Raw genomic sequence first — 6,313 nt, 5'->3', positions numbered from 1 at the left:
AAGGTTGCTCTACCGGGTCCAAATACTGCCCTCGCTAAAATTATCGGTGTCACGTTTAGATAGCCAGAACCGACACCGACTTGAAGACGAAGAAAAAAATACCAACACACATTCATCCGTTCCAAAATGTTGCCTGTAGCACATGCAACTTTCAGATCACATCACGACAATCAACACATACATGTACAGTAACATTACCAAAAAAAATAGCAAGTTGCTTGACTTGTTGGCTATAAGACGAGGTAAGTCCAACACAGACCTCCGTGTTTATTTATTTTTTTTTTGTACAGTGCGGCAAACCCAAACTCGGTGCACTCTAGTCGTGCAAGCACCCCGCCAATTCGACAAGCATTGCAAAGTAGGAGGTCCGTCGCTACGCTGGTGACTAGGGTGCGCCAGTATCGGTAGTGTTTCCTGGTATTAACGTGGAAACGTGTAGGACTTCCATCTTCCAAAACTGTGAAGTATGTTTCCTGCGCGCGAGGGTGCTCCATACAGCCTCCAAGGGAGCAATTTCCACAATCCAGTATATTTGTACTATGGGGGTTTTGTCCCAAATTCCAAGAATTACTTACACAGATTATCACCAATCCAGTACCCTTGCATTAGGTTCGCATCATTACCAACCCAGTATACCTGCTAAGCCCGCATCATGTAGCACAGTTAACGCAGCCTGACTGATCTCCTAGCAGAACCAAAGGCTTTGCTCTAGGCAGGTCTCAGTCCTGGCTGCCTTGCTATTACTGCACGACAGAAAATTAAAGTCTATTGAGTTATATATGAGCTTTTTTCTATTAAAGAAATTCGTATGAGCGGCAGAAGTTTCATGCACTGCACGCGCTGCAGCAGATGGACATTGTCACGCATACCGATAGGGTCCCATTGCGCTCGCACCAGTAGTCATCGCCTCGATCAAGGAGTTTCAGCTTTTCCCACGGTGTTGTGCATTTCGGTTCCTCCCGATCGGACGCTAGCTGCTGACAGAACATGCTCACTGTGATGATCTTATAGTTTGAATGAACCCTGTACGAACCCTATGTTGGTAGAGCAGAAATACCATTGTTACTTGAAATCCAAGCCTTTACTGGATGATTTCAAAACAATGGGTAGTATTTCTTAAATTCTAAATTTACAGTTAGCGTATGCTAGAAATCGATAAACATGACGATTGCAGCAAACTTGGTGCTCCCACAAATACCACTAGCATACCTGTTAGCAAACTCTTTGTTAGCATATTGTAATTGTAGGCATCAAAATGCTTAACACAATCATTGGCTCACAGGCCCTATTGCATTTCTAGTATGAAAGTCATGTAGTACCGTAGGCGCTAGTTCTTCTTATTGAAAGAAGAGTTGCCAAGATAATTGGTGAAGGTGAATCGTTATGCTGCTTAGTACAAACAGATAAGCGATTTTGCAAATACCGCAAACATAAAGTAAGTGTCCATATAAGTCATTAGTTAGCTAAATGATTGTGATATACCGTTCTAGAAATCGCAAACATGTTTTCTGAGCACGCTGCACGTCATCATATTCGTTTATCTACACCGGATCGCTGAGGGCCTTCTCTACCGTCACACAAATCATTAAATCTAGCTTAAGGACCATAGGTTCGCATTACGAATTAAGATGTACTGACCAGTACTCAGCACATGCGTTGGGACAAAACAGTACGTATTGTGGAAATTCCTCTCCTCCTAGGATAATTAAATAAAAAAAAAAATCGAATCTCGAATTCTAAATATGCTAAACTTAATACTAAATTTTGGAGCTCCATCGAGAATCTTCTCATAGCACATCTTGAACTGTAGAGATCTCGGTGGTATATCCATGCGAAAGGCTTGATAACTAATGTTGCTTGTGGCTCACTCTGATCGGCTGGAGCGACTTCAAGGAACATAATTAAAATGATAAGAAATTCGCGTACACATTTTGCGATTTCCGTATTTAGTTTTTGTTGTGAAACCATGAACGCGACCCCGCGTCTGCAAAAATGGGTGCTATAATATAGCACCCATGTGTGCTGTTACCACACAGAGTGAAGTTGTTGCGCTATTAATCCTTAACGGGTTTCATTCAAACAAGTTCTGAATTCCAGAGCTTCCATGGGCTAAAGGTACGTCTTTGTATCCAACAAATATCTGGATACTGCTGACCATCATTTAATGAACGCTGAGATCCCAAACAACGCTATTTCACAACGTTGATCCGTCGGATGTGTCACTTCTGAAAGAGGCGAACGTGTCATACAGTTGAATTAATCAAGAGTTTATCGGCTGCTGTATCCAAAGTTGTCTGATGGAGTGGGCGAGTTCTGTGTATCGACGTATTGGATATGAAGTGGTAGCGTTTTATCAGCAAGTAAATCAGTGCACGTTGCCGTGTAGTGCTGATACTACCCAAGACACGATGTGGAAACTGTCAAACTAACTCCACCGTTCTGTTCTACAACGTACGTTTAGCCGGTACTTGTTGAGAGTTACCGAAGTGTGCAAGCCTGGAAAACTCACTTGGAAGGTGAAAGCATATGCAGTGGAACACATTACGACGAGACCGGATTCGGTATCATTGAAGTACATCGTCGAAGTTGGAGGACAAATACCACAGGTGTTCAAGAACGTTGACTACTCTGATTAAGATTTAGAGATCCTTCCGTGAGCTCTTACTAACAGTAAAAATTTCATGAAGAAACATAGATTGCCAGAACGACGCTCCATCAAATTTCCTGGTGAAGCTACATGATCAACTGCACTTTCTATTTCCTTGAACGAGTTGAAATAAACCTTATGCATCACCTTAATAAAAATGATTCTTCACTTGCTATGAGAGCTGCACAGCCCATTCGCTTTGGCCGGTTTGGTACACTCAGAGTGCGAGCATCGCTTGCCTCCGCCGTGTTCGAAGCATCTGCCAGCCGATCGGACCGTTTTCACACAGTTAGGAAACGTGCAAGCTCTTGACCCTCCGTGGGTCGTACATAAGCCTTGATATTGAGCACTTTTAGTGCATCCAGAGTGTGTGCATCGCTTCCCTCCGTGGGTTACACAGAGTCCCTGTGATTGAGCGATCTTGGTGCAGCCATCGTACGTACAAAGCGCCCTCTTGCGCGCCTTGACAGGTTTATCTGTTGACTTTTCACTGTCTATTGTCTCAACAGAATCACGTTCAGTACTGTTTTCCTCCGTCTTCACTGTGTACGTATCTTGAGACCACCCTCCAAGCAGCAGCGACATCATCGAACCCCCACTTTGCCTCGACGTCGGCATCACCGATACCGAATGCTCCATCTTGGTAACGTTCTCGTCTCCTGACCAAGCTGGGGCGTCTCTGTGTGGCATTGATTCGTTGCCCTGTGTCTCCTGAGGTAGAGCAGTCGACGTAGAAACTGATGCCGGCATGACCGATGCTGCCGACATCAACGGTTGTAAATTCATGACGTTGTTGTCTCCTGGCCAAGCCGGAGCATCACTGTGTGGCATTGATCCGTTCTGTATCTCCTGAGGTATAGCACTTGAAGTAGCTACTGCAACCGAACCTGTCGAAAACTTGGCATCACTTACGGTCCAATTCGAGGTGCCATTGTATGGAATTGGAGTTGAGTCACTGTGTCCTAAACTTTGAGGCAAATGAAGCGGTGTAACAGCTTCTGTCGATACCTTATCACCCAGTATTTGTCCTGTATAAGAAGCAGATGCATGCATTCCATTGTCCACATCCTGTGGCCACTCGTTCAATAGTAGCGACATCATGGACATTCCACTCGAAGTCGACAACACCGCTTTGTCCTGCTTGACTGACGGCCTCTTAGTACCTGAAGGTTTGCGTCGCCCTCCGCCGTGGTCTCCACATAAGCCCTTGGACGTCACGGTCTTGCTGCAGTCTGGATACGTGCACACTCGACGTCCTCCGTGAGCCACACACAGACCTTTGTATTGTGCTTGTTTCTCGCATCGAGGTTGACTGCATTGGCCTAACGTCCCCGTATGAGTCCTGCATCTTCCACTTGCCTGCGCCTTATTGTTGCAGCCTGCAGTCGAGCAGCGCTCGCCGCCTACGCCCCGACCGCGCCCTCGTCCGCCTTGCCCCATCCGACAATGACACACAAGGTCAGAAGTTCTGATCCTGGTCTAAAATAAACAGCCGCCAGATTCTATAATTATCTGGTATATAATTGATAATTGATATAAGAGCAGCTCATCTTCACTGTCTTATGTAGCCAACTGACGATATAAAAGCAATTATTATATTTATTCATGCGCTCTGGAGGATTTCGAGGATGTCGTCCGCTGTCACTTCAAGCCGCTCTAGTCCGCTTGTTAAGGCCAATATGCCCACGAAACCCACGTCTCCAACAGCGGCAGTCTCTACTATTCATACGTCCAACGTAGAGGAAGATCTCGGCGGGAAAATCCTGTGTCAATGGAGACCTAGTGAAAACACGACCGATGGACCGGAGCTGCTGGTGATGCAGAGCGATCTTACGCGTTGTAAGGTCGACGCCATCGTCAACGCGGCCAATATTCATTTGATGCACGGTGGAGGCCTAGCTGGTGCTATTGTACGTAAAGGGGGGTCGTCTATCCAAAAGGAGAGCAACAAATGGATTAAGGACCACGGACCATTGACAGTCGGAGACGCCGTTACGACGGCAGCAGGCAAGTTACCCTGCAAACACGTGATTCACACAGTTGGTCCCAATGTGGGGAGCGCAACACCAACGTCTGAGCATGCGGCGCAGCTTCGTCGGGCAGTGTGGAGTGCGTTAATGCAGGCGGATCGACTGGAAGTAAAGTCCGTGGCGATCCCTGGGATATCAACAGGAATCTTTGGATACCCAAGATATTTAGGGGCTAAGGAGATTGTGAAGGAGGCGGTGAGGTTTTGTAAGGAGAAAGGGGATACGACAATGGTGAAGAGGATTGCATTGATGAATATTGACGACCCGACGGTGACGAGCTTTGTCAAGGCAGTTAAGGATGAGATGCAGCAGAGTGTGGAGAAGAAGGGAATTAGCGAAGCGTTAGCTGACCTTAATATTCGCGAGTAAGAAAGAGAGGACTGAATTTTATTAGTTGCATTTGACTTCCTTTTAATGAAACTTGTGGAGAGGAAGAAGCTAACTCCTCTTCAAGTTCATGAATATTGCATACTCCTATATTCGCCTTGGCTCAGTAGAATTCGTTCCTTGCGTGAAAAAAAATGGGAAGATTGGCTGGTAGACTTGATAGATATAAAGTGGAAACTTGTCGGCAAATTTCCGTTGTCATCGCAGATTTAATAGGGCCCACGAGTGCAGTCCCTGAAGCCGGTAGTCTTTTTTTTTATTTTTATGAACAACCTGGTTCACTGAGCTAGTTTTCATTCCAATACCAAATGCACATGTAGTGAAACAATGCCATGCTGATTCCTGGTGAAAATTAAGCCAAGTATGTTGTCATCGAAAGGACCACCACGAAAGCACGGCCACGCTTGCTTCTATTTAAAATGTTGAAACCTTCTAAAAGTGGGCGTGTTTTAACGGAGAGACGACGTAGCTAATATTGGGGTGACCTGCGTAAACCTGTAAACTACGTAATCTTAGACAACTTTGACTGCTAGTGGTAGATTTGAAGTACTTCATATTGAGTATGTTCAGCCCAAAAGGATTAATTCGACCACACACACATCACGGCAAGCCTTACTCTGATCAATTTATAATTTTAAAAGTTCATGTGCTCTATAGTGACTTATTCCTGAATCAATGCAGGTCTCAATATACTAATTTAAATAAGTATACTGCAGTGTAGGCATGAGGTGATACTTAAGTTTTCAGGATATTGGCCGCTCGCGTACCCGACAGATTTTCACTTCTGTCAGGGGTATTCCCCCCCCCCCCCCCCTTTCCCCCCTTCCCCCTCCGACAGATTTATAGGGCCGTTCCGAACCGGGTTCGGATCGGGTCGGGTCGCGAATACCGCCCTCTCGTTGGTCAACGAGACGGCGCGGGCTGGGGCTGTCGACGTGTTTAGCAATCTTCTCGCGATCCGGCGCCCCCACTCGGGGCGCCGCGATCCGACCGGGATCGTCGGGTATTTCGAGCGCGAAAGCGGGTGCGATGGACGAGTACGAGGTGCCTCTGTGGATGCTGAAGGCCTACCAAGCTCGCAAACGCCGCCGAGTACAGGTGGTCGCAACGGTGGCGGCCATTGCCTCGATAAGGGGCACTCCTAGTGACTGCGTGCCGCGCAGGCGGCTGAACTGGGGGCTGCACAGGCAGACACTTCTGTTGGAGGGGCAGTTCGAGCAGTGCTACCGTATGAGCGCTGCATCTTTTG

General features: G+C 46.6%; 3 protein-coding genes across 3 annotated transcripts in view; 2 read left to right on the top strand and 1 right to left on the bottom strand.

Moving 5' to 3' along the window:
- Window positions 1-2,608: 2,608 nt before the first annotated feature.
- PPTG_09754 (hypothetical protein) lies at window positions 2,609-4,146 on the bottom strand. The gene has a single exon (XM_008905542.1). It carries the CDS (start codon window positions 4,085-4,087, stop codon window positions 2,813-2,815), a length of 1,275 nt encoding a protein of 424 aa, XP_008903790.1. The 5' UTR covers window positions 4,088-4,146; the 3' UTR covers window positions 2,609-2,812.
- A 107-nt stretch (window positions 4,147-4,253) lies between these two features.
- On the top strand, window positions 4,254-5,153 carry PPTG_09753 (hypothetical protein). Its single transcript, XM_008905541.1, has one exon. The coding sequence runs from the start codon at window positions 4,276-4,278 to the stop codon at window positions 5,044-5,046; it is 771 nt and encodes a 256-aa protein (XP_008903789.1). The 5' UTR covers window positions 4,254-4,275; the 3' UTR covers window positions 5,047-5,153.
- Window positions 5,154-5,995: 842 nt separating this feature from the next.
- Window positions 5,996-6,313, top strand: part of PPTG_22667 (hypothetical protein) — a 2,660-nt gene continuing 2,342 nt past the window's right edge. The window contains exon 1 of the mRNA XM_008905788.1: window positions 5,996-6,313. This exon is cut by the window's right edge and continues 2,342 nt beyond it. The gene's annotated coding sequence lies outside the window, so the exon portion shown is untranslated.

The sequence above is a fragment of the Phytophthora parasitica genome, assembly GCF_000247585.1.
Source record: "Phytophthora parasitica INRA-310 unplaced genomic scaffold supercont2.21, whole genome shotgun sequence".
Taxonomy (NCBI): Eukaryota; Oomycota; class Peronosporomycetes; order Peronosporales; family Peronosporaceae; genus Phytophthora; species Phytophthora nicotianae.
This window is presented reverse-complemented; position numbering and strand designations above follow the sequence as displayed.

Coding starts and splice junctions, on each gene's coding strand:
- PPTG_09754 (XM_008905542.1), bottom strand. CDS start 4,087: ATGGGGCAAGGCGGACGAGGGCGCGGTCGGGGCGTAGGCGGCGAGCGC.
- PPTG_09753 (XM_008905541.1), top strand. CDS start 4,276: ATGTCGTCCGCTGTCACTTCAAGCCGCTCTAGTCCGCTTGTTAAGGCC.